The sequence below is a fragment of the Festucalex cinctus genome, chromosome 2, assembly GCF_051991245.1.
Source record: "Festucalex cinctus isolate MCC-2025b chromosome 2, RoL_Fcin_1.0, whole genome shotgun sequence".
NCBI classification, from domain to species: Eukaryota; Metazoa; Chordata; class Actinopteri; order Syngnathiformes; family Syngnathidae; genus Festucalex; species Festucalex cinctus.
This window is the reverse complement of record NC_135412.1, coordinates 40,422,787-40,438,914: the sequence shown is the minus strand read 5'-3', so window position 1 is coordinate 40,438,914 and position 16,128 is coordinate 40,422,787. Positions and strand designations below refer to the sequence as shown.

General features: G+C 41.9%; 1 protein-coding gene across 4 annotated transcripts in view; it reads right to left on the bottom strand.

Annotated features, from left to right (window-relative positions):
• The window catches only part of atp13a2 (ATPase cation transporting 13A2), a 38,192-nt gene extending 22,149 nt beyond the window's left edge, over positions 1–16,043 (bottom strand). The window contains exons 1-2 of one of the 4 annotated variants that reach the window (XM_077515105.1): positions 15,952–16,043; positions 3,913–3,985 (exon numbers count right to left, since the gene is read on the bottom strand). In XM_077515105.1, coding sequence (XP_077371231.1) covers positions 3,913–3,915 — 3 coding nt within the window. In that variant the 5' untranslated portion in view covers positions 3,916–3,985; positions 15,952–16,043. Of the gene's footprint in view, positions 1–3,912; positions 3,986–6,124; positions 6,492–15,596; positions 15,616–15,698; positions 15,718–15,951 lie in introns of those variants that run through there. The other 3 variants (XM_077515107.1, XM_077515106.1, XM_077515104.1) reach the window with 3 other exon arrangements.
• Positions 16,044–16,128: the final 85 nt, after the last annotated feature.

The following is a 16,128-nucleotide window of genomic DNA, read 5'->3' as shown; positions in this document are numbered from 1 at the left end:
ATCATCAGTAACCTCTTTTACACAGAGCTCTAACAAAACAGTGTACCCGTAACAAAGGGTGGTAGAACTGTGCAGTAAGTCTTCACACCCCTGGCCCAGTATTTCCTTTTACACATGCGCTGTCAAGCCTTTGTTACAGTTCTGATGCTCCCTGCGAAGAGGGAATGTTTATTCTATTTATTTATCTCTGTATTTATTTATTTATTTATTTATTTACTCGCCTACTTCTTAAATTATTTTGTTACCTTATTCTTTACTACACAACCGATTTCTGTTTCATGTACAGAACTTTGTATACAGCAATGCCTGTTTTTAAAGTGCTTTATAAATAAAGTTGAGTTGAGTTGAACAGAAGGACATAGAAAAAGGCAGAAAAGTCACATGGCTTTAACAGGCAGTTTTAAAATAAGCTATAATACACTAGTGTAGCGAGCAGTGACGGGAGTCGGAGGCAGAGTGTTGAAGTCCGGAGCCAAAGACCGGCGATTTATTGACATCAGCTTCTCAGCGTTTAACAGCAACAACAACTCTGCGCGAGGCTCACAGACCTACCAACATTTTGTTCTTTTATCCTTTCATCCTTTCATCCCATCGAACTCCTCCTTCGTCCCAAGGTTCCGTGGGTGAATTATGTTCTAATCACTACACAAGACCCCCCAGAATTCACCCACAATCAAACTCCGGATGACGGGGCGGGAAAACTGCCCGACCCCTGCGGGTACAGGACCCAGGGAGCGAGGGCGGGAGGGACACCGCAGAAACACCAGAACAGTCCCGCGCACCAACTGGCGGGGATGCAGGAACAACTGGAAGGGACCCCACACGGTCCACAAGGCGCAGCCCAGGGGGGCAGCCGCGGCGGGGGGCGCGGGGCACGTCCAAGGGTCCGGCCAGGTCAACATGAGCCGGTTTAACTTGCAACCCGGTGTCGGAGCCCCGAAGCGACTGGGTGTCACGGTCGGAAGCCTGGTCGGCCGCCATCCGGGAAAAGTCGAGGCCCAGCTGTACCGTGTTGACGGCTGCCCTGGACAGACAATCCGTGACCACGTTGTCCTTGCCAGCAATATGTCGGATGTCCGTGGTGTATTCAGATATGAACGATAACTGGCGCTGAAGCCGCGCGGACCACGGCTCGGACAACTTCGACATGGAGAAGGTGAGGGGCTTGTGATTGACGAAGACCGTGAACTCACGGCCCTCCAGGATGAAGCGGAAGTGGCGGATCGCCAGCCAGACAGCAAGGAGCTCCCTGTCGAACGTGCTGTACTTGCGCTCCCGAGGGACTAACCGGCGGCTGAAAAAGGCGAGCGGCTGCCACGCACCTTCGACGCGCTGCTCCAAAACGGCTCCGACGGCAAAATCGGATGCGTCAGTCGTGAGGGCGATCGGGGCATCCGGGCGCGGGTGGGCCAACAAGGCCGCTCGGGACAGCGCAGCTTTCGTCTCTTCAAAAGCCTTGACTCTCACATCGGTCCAGTCGACCGCACGGTTAGGAGCCACACCCTTAAGTGCGTCGTAAAGCGGGTGCATCACATAGGCAGCGTGGCGGATGAACCTGTGGTAAAAAGTCACCATCCCGAGGAACTCGCGGAGACCCTGGGCCGTCCGGGGTCGAGGAAAAGCGGCAACAGCTTCCACTTTTGCCGGGAGCGGGGTGGCGCCGTCCTCGTTGATGAGGTGGCCGAGGAATTGGATGGAGGGCACCCCAAAGACACATTTAGCTCGGTTAATAATCAGTCCAGCCTGGCTGAGCTTGGAGAAAAGCTGCCGGAGGTGTGAAAGGTGTTCTCCGATGGAAGAGCTGGCCACTAGGATGTCATCCAAGTAGACGAAGACGAACGGCATGTCCCGGAGAACAGAGTCCATGAGACGCTGAAAAGACTGGGCCGCGTTTCGAAGGCCGAATGGCATCCTGAGAAACTCGAACCGTCCGAAAGGTGTTATCACAGCAGTCTTAGGCACATCGGCGGGGTGTACCGGAACTCGGTGATAACCCCGTACCAAGTCCACCTTGGAAAACACCTTCGCACCTGCCAGGTCGGCAGAGAAGTCCTGTATGTGCGGGACCGGATAGCGATCGTGCATCGTGGCATCATTGAGTCGGTGATAGTCTCCACACGGTCGCCAGCCGCCGTCCGACTTCGGAACCATGTGGAGAGGCGAGGCCCACGGGCTGTCCGAACGACGAATTATGCCAAGGCGTTCCATGTTGGCGAATTCGGACTTAGCTGTGGCCAATCTATCAGGGTTGAGGCGTCGGGCCTTAGCGTGAACCGGCGGGCCTACGGTCTCAATGTGGTGCTCGACCCCATGTTTGGTAGAAGTGGCTGCAAATGTAGGCGTGGTCAGGCTGGGGAATTCTCCAAGAAGCCGCGTGAACACGTCGTCATCTGAGAGCGGGCTGGCGAGACCCTCAAACGTCTCCATATCACACCCACAAGCAACAGTGGAAAACGTCACAGCTTCCAACAGGCGGCCATTTTTAACATCCACCAGTAGACTGTGGCACACAAAAAGTCAGCGCCAAGAAGGGGAAAAGAAATGTCCGCAGTGACAAAGTCCCAAGTGAACCGGCGCTCCCCAAAACATACATCCACTGTCTTAGTGCCGTAGGTCCGGATCGGTGCATCGTTGGCCGCTGACAGGTGCGGGCCGTGAGTGCCCCCGGCAGCATCTTCAGCCGAGGCAGGCAACACGCTTCTGCGGGCGCCGGAGTCACAAAGGAATTTGAGTCTGGAGAGGGTGTCCATGACAAACAGCAGCCGGCACTCTGCGCCCCCGCTCACAGCTGCAACTGAGTGGAGGCGTTGCCGTTTCCCGACGCAACAAAGGAGCAAGGGGCGCGGCACCTCTTCGCCTTGGTTCCAAAACGTGCGTGAAAATAGCATAAGCCAGGGGCTGATCGGCCATCCACGGCAGCGCGTGCCTTATGAGGTGCAGTTGCGGTCGCCGGGACTGGGAAGGCGCGTGCAGAGGCCAAGACCTCGTGGTTGTAACGCTGGGTGGCCAGGAAAAAACGGTCAGCTTCCTCCGCCAGAGCACGTGGCTCGGAGATGGTAGTGTTCGCTAGCGCTGTCTGGACATGAGGAGGCATGTGGCGCAGAAACAGTTCAATAAACAAAAAGTTCGGCTCCTCCGCCCCAAGCAGGTTCAGCATTTTTTCCATTAGTTCGGACGGCTTACTGTCCCCCAGACCCTGGATGGCGAAAAGGCGTCAAGCCCGTTCCGGCCGTGACAGCTCGAAGGTCTTAAGGAGGTACGCTTTGAGCCCCGCGTACCTATCCCGTGCCGGGGGAGAGGTGATAAAACTCACGGCTCCGGCCGCCGTGGAGCTCCCGAGCGCGGACACGACGTGGTAGTAGCGCGTGGAATCGTCCGTAATTCCCTGGATGGCAAACTGAGCTTCAGCTTGTACAAACCACGTCGCCGCGGTCGACTCCCAAAACTCCGGTAACTTGAGATCAGCGGAGTTCGCCATGTCGCTCAATTCGATCAAATTCTCAGCCTCGGAAACGTCAACGAGGCGGATGTCGGGGCCACCAATGTAGCGAGCAGTGACGGGAGTCGGAGGCAGAGTGTTGAAGTCCGGAGCCAAAGACCGGCGATTTATTGACATCAGCTTCTCAGCGTTTAACAGCAACAACAACTCTGCGCGAGGCTCACAGACCTACCAACATTTTGTTCTTTTATCCTTTCATCCCATCCAACTCCTCCTTCGTCCCAAGGTTCCGTGGGTGAATTATGTTCTAATCACTACACTAGTAAGTTTAGTGATTATCAAAGTCTCAAAATATGGACAGGAGAAAGTTCTCCATCGTCCCCCCCCTTTTTTTTTTTTTTATTGTTTTGTGTTTGTCTCCCATAGTTGTGAACAAAAGTCATTTGCCTCATGACACGACGAGTGGTTCTTACCATGTGTTTGTCAGGCACGAGCAGGGCGAGTCATGCAGGCCAGCTGTGGGAAATCCAGCCAGCACCTTACTTCCTAAGAAGCAGGACACAGATCATGTCACAAAAACAGGTCTCTTGCTCAGTCAGTCACAACATTTGCATGAACCGAGTTACGGAGAACACAGCCTCAAAGTCAATGTAAACAAGACACCGCACCGCATTAATGCAAATGACAATTACACAAGTAGAGGATTACCGTAATTTCCGGACTATAAGGCGCACCTGATTATAAGCCGCACCCAGTACATTTCTAAAGGAAAAAGCATTTTGTACATACATAAGCCACACATGACTATACGCTGCATGTGCCCACATTGAAACATGAGATATTTACAAAGCAATTACTGACTTTGTTGGAGAGGCAGGGTACACACTCTTTACGGGTTGCCAGTCTCTTAGGCCACCTAACAAGATGTCCTATAAATATCACTGAATTTCATTCGAGTACGTTTAATTTATATTTAAGTTATATTTTGGCTTTGATTGACTCTTTTGCTTTCTGTGTACTCTATTTTGAAGTTTTAAATACATTGGGAAATATTTTCAAGTGATGCGCAAAAAAAAAAAAAAAAAAAGGAAAAGAAAAAAAAAGCACTCTTTGTAACGTTTCTAGAGATGCAGAGACTCGATTCGGAAGGAGCCTGATTCCCTGAGCATTAATTTTTTTAACATTAGGCCCTATTGAGTGTACTCTGTCTATTGTATATTTTATTGTTATCGTCTTGTCTATGTCTTCTGTCAAATGTCCATAGTGAGCATGGAAAAGAAGTTCCCCTAGGGGGAAATTAAGTCAAAGACTCCCTCCGGAGAAGACTTTTACCCCTCTGCAACCAGACCACACAGACTCATTTTTAGAAATAGCCAGATAACAAAAGATTTACTTGTTTAATTTCGCAATTGATGGCTGGTCAGGCACTGCGGCGATACTACATATTTGCATAAAAGCAAGTAAAAAGTCTATTTCCAATGTGTCCCGTTTAAGAGATATAGCTAGTTTCAGTTCAGTATGCTGCTTTTTGTCAAGAGTATCAAAATAGCTTTACTGGTGCACATCCTGTTTGTACAAAAGCCTTCCAAAGCTCTGGCCCTCCAGTTCCCGGTGGAATCTTGAGACAGTATATCAGTATGTGATCGGTCTTAAATCAGCGCAAAGATAATTAAAATATAAATTAATAGTGTAAATAAATAAAGATCCTGCAATCGCAACACATGACTGGCCCGAAATCATGTGAAAGCTTGCCCAGCTTGATGCAATGTGATCACATGGTTATTTAGTCATGAATAGCACTGATCTGGAACACCACAAAGTTCCTGAAACGTATTATGTGATGTATTTGGCCTGTTACCTTATCCCGTTTTATAATTTGCCCGTTCTAAAAATTGCTATAAAAAATATTGTACATATAACAAAACATATAAACATGGACTTAATTCCACTCATACTACTGAGGACAAAACCATAAACTGTCGCGCAAACAACGCTTTTTATTATTATTATTATTATTATTATTATTATTATTATTATGTTGCAGGGGTGTAACAAAAACCGATGTAAATCGGAAAATCGGTCTTGATTTAAAAGATTTGAGGGTCTCGGTGTACAAAATAATGAATTGGTCTCAATAAAGCTTAACCGGTCAAAAACTTAAACCTCTAGTTTTCATAAATTTCCTCAAAATCAACTTCTATCAAAATCTGATACAATTATTGGGCACACATCTACGACCATAAAATATGGCAAGGCAACTTTATTTCTACAGCACATTTCATACACAAAACAAAACAAGTCACCGCGCTTCACACAGCCAAAAGTACAGCACCTACAAGCATTTACAACAGAACGCCTGAATATATTTTCAAAGCAAAGAGAACAAAACATAGTAGACAACAACTCAATCAAAAAGTACGGGGGAAAAGTTTCAACCTGGATTTTGGTATTCCATCTGTGTCTAACAGTACGTATGAGCATTTATGTTTCGGATTTTTTTTCTCTCTCTCTCTTTCTCCAAACAGTTCCTATGGGATGGTGGTACTCTATGTTTTCATGTCGGGGGCATCAACTACTGTGACCCGTGGACCATGCCCTAAATTAGCATTTTACATTTTTAGTGTGTGTGTGCGTGTTTGAGAAATACAAACACCCAGACCGACGGGAAATGGACTCTCGTCTTACCTTACTGGTACATTACTGCAGAGTGTAGATTATGAACACTTAGTAGAATCCCTAAATTCTATTTGCAGTGTTTATATACTCCACATACACATCCTCGTGTTAAACTAATATAGGTACAGTAGCCTACTTGTTACTAAGGTAGTTGCTAGCTGCAGCATTAGCTTCTTTACTGCGGTGAATAGTTTTAGGTTGGATATTCGATATTCGACAGACATTCGCGATGCCACCTCCGGGGGAAAGCGCCGCGTCTCGGGGATACGCTCCGGGGGCTACTGCACTGAAACTAGCCGCCTTTTCTTTTTACGCAATCAAGCCAGCCGCACTTCATTTAATCTGTTCGCCCTTTTCTAGGATTTACGGTAGTGTGCGCGAAAGGACGCTGGCACGGAGTACGACATCCTGTTTTCAAAATAAAGTATCACTTTTCACATACTGTTTTCAAAATAAAGGATCACTTTTCAAGATTAAAAGATGTTTTTTCTCACTATTATTATTATTATTATTATTATTATAAAAACAAGAGGCGTATCTCATGCGGCAGGCCCGGCACTACTATCCCACACTGATTTTGAGTCCACAGGTCACATGACCTAGAAGCTATTGAGCTCGGATGCTAATTTTTACATTAAAAAATGAGGAGAAAAAAATTGAAAGATGTAAAATCGAAAAACAAGAGGCGTATCTCATGTGGCAGGCCCGGCACTACTATCCCACACTGATTTTGAGAAAATTGGTCACATGACCTGGAAGCTATTGAGCTCGGATGCTAATTTTTACATTAAAAAATTAATAGAAAAAATTGAAAGATGTAAAATCAAAAAACAAGAGGCGTATCTCATGCGGCAGACCCGGCATTACTATCCCACACTGATTTTGAGAAAATTGGTCACATGACCTGGAAGCTATTGAGCTCGGTTGCTATTTTTTACAACAAAAAAATTCATAGAAAAAAATTGAAAGATCTAAAATCGAAAAACAAGAGGCGTATCTCATGCGGCTGGCCTGGCACTACTATCCCACACTGATTTTGAGAAAATTGGTCACATGACCTGGAAGCTATTGAGCTCGGTTGCTATTTTTTACATTAAAAAATTCATAGAAAAAATTGAAAGATGTAAAATCGAAAAACAAGAGGCGTATCTCATGCGGCAGGCCTGGCACTACTATCCCACACTGATTTTATACATATACATATATATACATATATATATATATATATATATATATATATATATATATATATATATATATATATTAGAGGTGTGCAAAATTTCCGATTCTTAGATTATTCACGATTCGGCCGTGCAACAATCGAGAACGATTCACAAATGTCCAAATTCCGATTATATAAATATGCCAATGGAAGCGAAACGAGCGAAAAGTACGCGGAACTGAAACGCAGTAGCGCGCGCGGTCTTCGGGACGCTTTTTGGGAGGGACCGAGAGTACACATCCACAACTCACGCCTCGAGATTCAAAACAACAACAAGCATGGCTGAGCTGACCAACCCACCTCTTCGTGAGTTCAGACCTGCTGAAAAGGCAAACAACTTCAGGCGGAAGTATCAGCTAGCTGGCTGCAGTGCGTCGGTTAGCGTTCTACAGGGCGCCGCGCAGTGATACGAACGAACGAACAGAAAAGTAGTGGCTGGCGGTAATGGCGTCTGACTTTATTCAGAAAAGAGTATTGTGATGGAAATGTATCACGCTTTTGAAAACAAATAGTTTTTAGAAGAAAAACGCTTTATTTCCGAGACCCCAGCCAGCTTGCTGGACTATTTTCCTCTCGTCCAACGCCGAAGTCAGCGCTGATCGCACACACGGGAGGTGAGGATCAAATTGAGATTCATGTTAAAAAAGCCGAACGATCCCATTAATGTTTACACGTTCATGTTTACACAAGTTAAAAAGCAGAAAAGCACTTGAGGGTTTTTTTTTTTTTGTACCTCTGAGAAACTTTAATGTTTACATGTTCATCTTTACACAACTTAAAAAGCAGGAAAGCACTTTTTTTTTAAGGCATTTGTATTGAAGTAGTAGTTCACATTGTCTTTCATTTATACCTCAGTGCACTTTTGAGTGGATAAAAATAATATATTTTTGCTCAATGCTATGTTTTATTCTGTTGAAGACTGAATATACTTAAAAGCTGTTGTTACAGAATGAGGACTTGAGTATTTTATTTACTGTTTTGAACTGTTAACTTGATACTGAAATAGTAGTTTATTTAGGCCTGAGAGGACTTTTGTACTATTTTTGTAACTAATGTACGAAACATTAAAAGCGCCAAAATACATTGTTTTTTTTCTGCTGCCTGGGGGGAAATCAATAATCGTTTTATAATCGAATCGTCGCCTCTGAATCGTAATCGCAATCGAATCGTGAGGTGCCCCAAGATTCCCACCTCTAATATATATATATATATATACATAAATATATATATATACATATACATATATATACATATATATATTAGGGGTGTTAAAAAAAATCGATTCGGCAATATATCGCGATACGACAGCACGCAATTCTCGAATCGATTCAATAGGCAGCCGAATCGATTTTTTTAATGTCCATTTTTGATGGAAAAATATTCAACAAAACGTCTAACTTTCACACCTTAAGCATGGAAGAATATTATATTAATGGAGCATTAAGCCATAATATTTTATTTCAATGCTGTTCTAACATGAAAAAGGTTACAACCTGTTTGTTAAATACAGTGGCTCACAGTTATAAAACTGAAGTTCAATAAGATGAATAAATAAATACATTTTCTTGATATTTTCCAAATTTGAGTAAAAAAAAAAAAAATCGCAAGAATCGACTTGTAAATTCATATCGGGATTAATCGGTATCGCATCGAAACGTGACCTATGAATCGTGATACGGATCGAATCGTCAAGTACTAGGCAATTCACACCCCTAATATATATATATATATATATATATACATACATATATATACATACATATATATATTAGGGGTGGTTAAAAAAAATCGATTCGGCGATATATCGCGATACTACATCGCGCGATTCTCGAATCGATTCAATTTAAAAAAAATCGATTATTTTTTTTTTTTTTTTTTTTTAAGAGCTCAGAATTGTTCATTCGGTAGTCTTACCGATTCAACGTCTTATCATCATTGCCTTTTTGTGTGTGTGTGTGTGTGTGTGTGAATCTATTTTTAAACGTCCATTTTTAATGGAAAAATATTCAACAAAACGTCGGACTTCGGGTTAGGATTCACACCTTGAGCATGGAAGAATGTTATGAACGGAACATTAAGCCTTAATATTTTATTTTAATGCTGTTCAAACATGAAACAGATTACAACCTCTATAAGACTGAAATTTCAGATAAATAAATAATACATTTTCATATAAATCTTACACTCTACAAGCTTACTGATTAGTATTTTCTAAATTTGAATGGAAAAAAAATCGCAACAATCGACTTATAAATTCGGGATTAATCGGTATCGAATCGAATCGTGACCTGTGAATCGTGATACGAATCGAATCGTCAGGTACTCGGCAATTCACACCCCTAACATATATATATATATATACACACACACACACATATACATATATATATATATATATATATCAAGACCTGAGACAACAACTGGGCAAAGCATTTTGACTTTTCGTAAAACTAAATGACGGGGGCGGGGCATCAAAAGTTGCCTTTAAAATTTCATTTGTCCAGAAAGAGCAAATGCTTAATAACTCCCATGTTCAAGTTCCAAAAAATCTCAAACTTCTCAAGAAACTTAATAGTCACGGCCTGAAAACATATATATGATAAAATTCAGTTATACATATAGCGCCACCTAGTGGTGACAATAAATGTAATACTTTATGTTTTTAGCTACTGTGCCAATCTCGTTAAAGGAATCCAATTGAAAATTAGTCAGAAAAGCCTTAAGATGTTGATCATACCCCACACCGAATATTGTAACTTTTTGTCAAAGGGCGTGGCCACTACGATGCCGCAAAGTCAGATAATTTTTTGTGACAGCAAAAGCTGCTTTAATTTGACCCAGATTATCCTATCTTCTCAAAATTTCACACATATGAGAGTCCAGCCCTTAAAATATCTACAAACTTAGAGTTCATCTTTCTGATAGCGCCACCGACTGGCAATTTTTTTTCTTACAATTTTTCTTCAACGTTTTTCTGCACGTTAGCTGGACCTACCTCATATTTGCTCAGATGAGGGTTTTGCCCTTCATGATGTCACAACACGAAGTTTGTGAGTTTTCGCGAATCGCTGTGGGCGTGGCTAAGCGCTGTTTGCCAAGAAAACAATGCCAATTTTGAGGGCCTAAACTGGAACAGAAACACATGAAACTTGGCACACACATCTGACCTGGCAAAATGAGAAATATTTTATCGTGGATTGTGCTATTTTTACAAAAATGATTCAGTAGCGCCCCCTAGAAAATTTTAAATAAGCAGCCTCGGTCGTACGTTTAAGCAAGATATACTTAAATTTTTCGGTGTATGAGAAGCCCAAGACCTACAAAAACGTCTCTTAGACCCATATGTTAAAATGAACAGGAAGTGAGCTACGAATTTTTGAATGTCCCGTTTTTGACAATTTTTGGACATTTACAGGGGGCAGACTTTTGCCCACTTCTCCCACACGTATCATCCGACTGACTTCAGACTTGTCCTGGACCATGTCAAGACCTGAGCCAACGACAGGGAAAAAAAACTTGACTTTTCGAAATACTATATGATGAGGGAGGGGCATCAATTTTTGTGTTTTGCAATGAAAAAGGAAATGCTTAATAACTCCCCGGTACATGCTCCAAAAAATCCCAAACTTGACATGTATGTTTATAGTCAAGGCCTGAAGGTATCTCTATGACAACATTCAGTTGTAAATAAAGTGCCACCGAGCCCTTGCGGGAAAACCCCCCCCAAATATCCCACATATGGTATTTTGTACAAAATTTGTAAACTAATTGTAAATGTGATAATTAAGTCATTCTTTTACATTCCACCACTCAAAATGTTCATTGGCGTTAGACTTATCCAAACATATGTACTTTTTTATTTTGTTTTATTTGTTTTTGATAGCCTCACTGGACAATAAAAGCAACATTGTGCAATGAGTACGAGCGAAATATGTGTATATATACACTTTTACAAAACATACCAATCAGGACAACTCATTGTCTAAAAATAAAAAGGGATGCTGATTTTTTCAGAGGTTGACATTCACAAAAACTAGGGGTGGGAATCTCTGACATGAGGCCGATTCGATATGTATCTCGATACACAGGTTGCGATTCGATTGAAAAACGATTATCTTTCAGAACAGAACGGTTCGATGCGGTTCGATTAAGTTTGGGAACGATACGATTTTCGATTCGATACGATTCATTTCAATATTCAAAACTTATAGTGACATTTGTTGCTTGTAAACAATCTTAAAACACCACAAATTTTTACAGTATCTACAAATGTGTTTAAAAAAAATAATAATAATAAAAAATGTCTTCTATATTTTTATTAGAGGTGTGCAAAATTTCCGATTCTTAGATTATTCACGATTCGGCCGTGGAACAATCGAGAACGATTCACAAACGTCCAAATTCCGATTATATAAATATGCCAAGGGAAGCGAAACGAGCGAAAAGTACGCGGAACTGAAACGCAGTAGCGCGCGCGGTCTTCGGGACGCTTTTTGGGACGGACCGAGAGTACACATCCACAACTCACGCCTCGAGATTCAAAACAACAACAAGCATGGCTGAGCTGACCAACCCACCTCTTCATGACATCAGACCTGCTCCGAAAAGGCAAACAACTTGAGGCGGAAGTATCAGCTAGCTGGCTGCAGTGCGTCGGTTAGCGTTCTACAGGGCTCCGCGCAGTGATACGAACGAACGAACAGAAAAGTAGTGGCTGGCGGTAATGGCGTCTGACTTTATTCAGAAAAGAGTATTGTGGTGGAAATGTATCACGCTTTTGAAAACAAATAGTTTTTAGAAGAAAAACGCTTTATTTCCGAGACCCCAGCCAGCTTGCTGGACTATTTTCTTTTTTATTTTCTTCTCGTCCAACGTCGAACCAGAACGTGTGTCAGAAAGAAGTCAGTGCTGATCGCACACACGGGAGGTGAGGATCAAATTGAGATTCATGTTAAAAAAGCCGAACGATCCCTTTAATGTTTACACGTTCATATTTACACAAGTTAAAAAGCAGAAAAGCACTTGAGGGTTTTTTTTTTTGTACCTCTGAGAAACTTTAATGTTTACATGTTCATCTTTACACAACTTAAAAAGCAGGAAAGCACTTTTTTTTTTTTTTAGGCATTTGTATTGAAGTAGTAGTTCACATTGTCTTTCATTTATACCTCAATGCACTTTTGAGTGGATAAAAATAATATATTTTTGCTCAGTGCTATGTTTTATTCTGCTGAAGACTGAATATACTTAAAAGCTGTTGTTACAGAATGAGGACTTGAGTATTTTATTTACTGTTTTGAACTGTTAACTTGATACTGAAATAGTAGTTTATTTAGGCCTGAGAGGACGTTTGTACTATTTTTGTAACTAATGTACGAAACATTAAAAGCACAAAAATACATTGTTTTTTTTCTGCTGCCTGGGGGGGAAATCAATAATCGTTTTATAATCGAATCGTAGCCTCTGAATCGTAATCGCAATCGAATCGTGAGGTGCCCCAAGATTCCCACCTCTAATTTTTATATATTGAATCAATTATTTAAATGGACCGCAACAAAGGGCTGGGCGATATGACTGAAAAATGTATCAGGTTAAATATTTATTAGTCGTTATTGAGAGTTATAATTGTTTTTTATTTTTTATTTTTTATTCAAAATAAGGATCAGGAAAAAAAGGCTGATAATTCAATTTGAAATATAAATATTTAACCTTTAAAAAGACACCAACACAATTAAACAGAATATGTGCACATTGTGAAATATTTCAGAAACATAAATTTAAGACATGAAATAAAACTACCGTCCAGCCAAAAGAAATATGAAGCCACCTTATGGAACAATAAATCTATCAAACACATTTTAACCACTTAATATAACCAAAAATATTTCCAAAAGTGCCCTTCCCTTTTTATCAACAATTTTTGTTTTTAACAATATTTGTTTTTCTTTTGCCATCATATTCATTTTTGGTTAATGTATGACATCTTTTTGTTTTTTTGTTTTTTTTAATCTGAGACAAGATGATGACCACGGAATCACTACTGTTTATGTTTTGTTTTTTTGGGCTGTCGTTCATTTTGCGTTTGATGACGTAATCACAGGCACGTCTCAGTTCTCCTATCTATTGCTCATGCTAGTTGTATACATTGACAGGGAGCCACAAACTGAGAAATTAGATACTTGCGGTGTACTTTTAGCTTAGCTGGTGTGTTGGCTGTGGGACATACCTGTGTCGTTTGAATCCATGCATTGGATCGTCACGGGAGTTATTCTTTTTGGCTCGCGCGCAGTACCAACGCCGGCCCGCCACATACAAGTGCACCGAGAGGACTCGATAGCAATGGGTTAGCTTCTGCTAACTGTTGCATGTTGTCACTCTTTGTGCGCGTGCGCGCGCGCGCGCCGTGTCGCGAGCACGGCGTTGACGGTAGGCTCCTCCCCAAGGTGCGTAACGTCTTTGCATGACAACATCCGGGGAATGAAGCGTCTCTGAGCGCTACTTTGCTAGCTCTCTGTAAACAGGGAAGTAGCTTGAATAGTGATGCTACTGAAATGTAAACAAAACAAGTAGAGCACGGCGCAGAACTCTTGCTATTGTTATGAAAACCATAAAGCCTCACTCGCAACCGATTCACAGCCACGCGATATCCGGTCAACAGCTTTACAACCAATGTATCTAAGGATTCCCGGCGGATTTTGTATCGGTTGACAAGTCTGCTACCGATACGGTCGTTTAGCTCCCCTTGACGACCGATGGTTCGGTCGAATCGGTTTTTTGTCCCACCCCTAACAAAAACCCATTGAGCTTAACACACTCAGCACACCTGGCAAAAAAGAAAATCCACATGTAAAGCTTTATTATGCCAATTTCAAAGAAATTCTGTTCCATAGTGCCACTACCCTAACGTTTTTCGATTTTACGTCTTTCAAATTTTTCTATGAATTTTTTAATGTAAAAAATGAGCATTTTAGCTCAATAGCTTCCAGGTCATGTGACCAATTTTCTCAAAATCAGTGTGGGATAGTAGTGCCGGGCCTGCCGCATGAGATACGCCTCTTGTTTTTCGATTTTACATCTTTCAATTTTTTCTATTAATTTTTTAATGTAAAAAATAGCATCCAAGCTCAATAGCTTCTAGGTCATGTGACCTGTGGACTCAAAATCAGTGTGGGATAGTAGTGCCGGGCCTGCCGCATTAGATACGCCTCTTGTTTTTCGATTTTACATCTTTCAATTTTTTCTATTAATTTTTTAATGTAAAAAATAGCATCCGAGCTCAATAGCTTCTAGGTCATGTGACCTGTGGACTCAAAATCAGTGTGGGATAGTCGTGCCGGGACTGCCGCATGAGATACGCCTCTTGTTTTTCAATTTTACATCTTTCAATTTTTTCTATTAATTTTTTAATGTAAAACATAGCATCCGAGCTCAATAGCTTCTAGGTCATGTGACCTGTGGACTCAAAATCAGTGTGGTATAGTAGTGCCCGGCCTGCCGCATGAGATACGCCTCTTGATTTTCGATTTTATGTCTTTCAATTTTTTCTATGAATTTTTATATGCAAAAATGAGCATCTGAGCTCAATAGCTTCCAGGTCATGTGACCTATTGACCCCAAATCATTGCTGCATCATAGTGGCATGTCTGATAGATGATGCACACCTCTTGATTTTTCATTTTAATTATTTTTTTCTGTAAATATTAGCAGTTTAGCTTATTAGCTTCTAGGTCATGCTGTCTGACACGAACCTCTTTCCTTTTTCTCAATTTCAACCTTTCCTTCGTTTTAAATTAACTTAATATTTTACATATCAATATTATTTCCCACAAGAGTGCATTCCCAGTGAAATGTGAATTGGTGCTGTTATAGTGAAGCATCTTTTAAACTGTTAATAATAAAAAATAATAATAATGAAGCCTTTTTAAACTGTTAATAATAATAAAAAAAATAATATTAATAGTAAAAAAAAAAAAAAAAAAAAAAAAAACATTTTAAACTGTGTTGAATTCTATTTTATTTTTGGAAACTGATCTTTTATTTTGAAAACAGGATGTCGTACTCCATGCTAGCGGATGTAGTTCTCCGTGCCAGCGCCCCTTCGCGCAGTCTACCGTAAATCTTAGAAAAGGGCGAACAGGTTGACTGCGTAAAAAGAAAAGGCGTAACCCGGAGCGTATCCTCGTCTAGACGGCTTTCCACACGACAGCTCCCGGAGCGTAGAGTCGGCCCGGAGCGGAGCGTGTCGAGGCGGCTTTCCCGCACCGTAGAGGCGGCTTCCTGGAAGCGGCTTTCCCCGACGCGAATGTCTGTCAAATATCGAATAGTAACATATTTTGGGCTGCGCTAATGCTGCCAATAAACTACCGTAGTCTCTAAACCAGTGGTGACCAAGTCCAGTCTTCGAGAACCCCTATCCAGCCTGTTTTCCATGTGTCCCTCCTTCAACACAGCTGAATCTAATGATCAGCTCATCAGCAAGTTTTGCAGAGCCAGATAACAATCTTGATCATGAATCACGGAAAACAGGCTGGATACAGGGGCTCTTGAGGACCGAACTTGGGCATCCCTGCTCTAAAGCGTTTAGAATCGGGTGGATTGACGAATAAAATGCACTTACGTCTGCTCCTGACAAATATCCAGTTCTATAATGATTTGTTTCACTTTTATTTAAGCCATGTTGCCCGCCCAAAACAAAACAGATAACACGTCATCTGCAAGCATGCGTCTACGGCAGGAGACGAGGTCCAAGGGTCTGGCTTTTGATTTTGAAGTCAAGCAGTCAAGTATAAAAAGC